General features: G+C 46.3%; 1 protein-coding gene across 2 annotated transcripts; it reads left to right on the forward strand.

Annotated features, from left to right (window-relative positions):
- Positions 1-239: 239 nt before the first annotated feature.
- On the forward strand, positions 240-827 carry LOC136146611 (transcription factor BTF3-like). 2 transcript variants are annotated; one of them, XM_065905578.1, is made up of 2 exons: positions 240-723; positions 781-827. In XM_065905578.1, exons 1-2 carry the CDS (start codon positions 339-341, stop codon positions 825-827), a joined length of 432 nt encoding a protein of 143 aa, XP_065761650.1. In that variant the 5' UTR covers positions 240-338. The 2 variants fall into 2 exon arrangements, with proteins under 2 accessions (XP_065761650.1, XP_065761649.1); XM_065905577.1 differs by having other exon boundaries at positions 240-827.
- The last annotated feature ends 261 nt before the right edge of the window (positions 828-1,088 follow it).

Genomic DNA, 1,088 nt, shown 5'->3' on the forward strand with positions numbered 1-1,088 from the left:
CCATGGATTCCAGCCGTGCGTCCGCCCAGCTTCGCCCCAGCCTCCCCGTCAGCAGTTTCTGGTTCACATCAGGCACCTCCACAGAACCCACTCTCTCTGTCCCCTGACTCCTGCCCCCTTGTTTCCTGTGCCGTCCAAGAATTTCAGAACGGTGCCCAAATGCCTGACCGCTTGCAGTACAGAACCTTCACCCATGAAGCATTTTGAAGTTTTAAAAATCATGAGAGAGCTGCCATCTTGCGGCCCCGCGTGTGTGCGCCTAACCTCAGCTGGTCTGCCCGAGACCACCTGAGCGCCAACCCTAGTCCCCCGCGCGGCCCCATTCCCGCTCCAACAAGATGAAATTTCAAACTCTCATGAACCAGGAGAAACTCGCCAAACTGCAGGCACAAGTGCGCATTGGTGGGAAAGAAACTGCTCGCAGAAAGAAGGTGGTTCATAGAACAGCCACAGCAGATGACAAAAAACTTCAGTCCTCTTTAAAGAAGTTAGGGGTAAACAATATTTCTGGCATTGAAGAAGTGAATATGTTCACAAATCAAGGAACAGTGATCCACTTTAACAACCCTAAAGTTCAGGCATCTCTGGCAGCAAACACTTTCACCATTACAGGCCACGGTGAGACAAAGCAACTGACAGAAATGCTCCCCAGCATCTTAAACCAGCTTGGTGCCGACAGCCTGACCAGTTTAAGGAGACTGGCTGAAGCTCTGCCCAAACAGTCCGTGGATGGAAGAGCCCCACTTGCCCCTGGAGAGGAGGAAGATGATGAAGTTCCAGATCTTGTGGAGAATGTTGATGAGTCTTCCAAGAATGAAGCAAACTGAATTGAGTTAACTTCTGAAGAAGGTAAATCTTGAAGAGGTTACTGGGAGCTGCTATTTTATATTATGACTACTTTTTAAATTTTTTTTTTTTTATGGATCTGATAAAATCTAGATCTCTAACATTTTTAAGCCTAAGCCCCTGGTCACTGCAGCTCTTTTCAGTTTTTGCTTATATACAATTCATTCTTTGCAGCTAATGAAGCTGAAGAAGCCTAAGAATAAAGTTTGAGACAAAGATAAATAAAATTCTTTGCCTAGTAA

This window comes from Muntiacus reevesi, chromosome 14 (genome assembly GCF_963930625.1).
Source record: "Muntiacus reevesi chromosome 14, mMunRee1.1, whole genome shotgun sequence".
In the NCBI taxonomy this organism is placed as follows: Eukaryota; Metazoa; Chordata; class Mammalia; order Artiodactyla; family Cervidae; genus Muntiacus; species Muntiacus reevesi.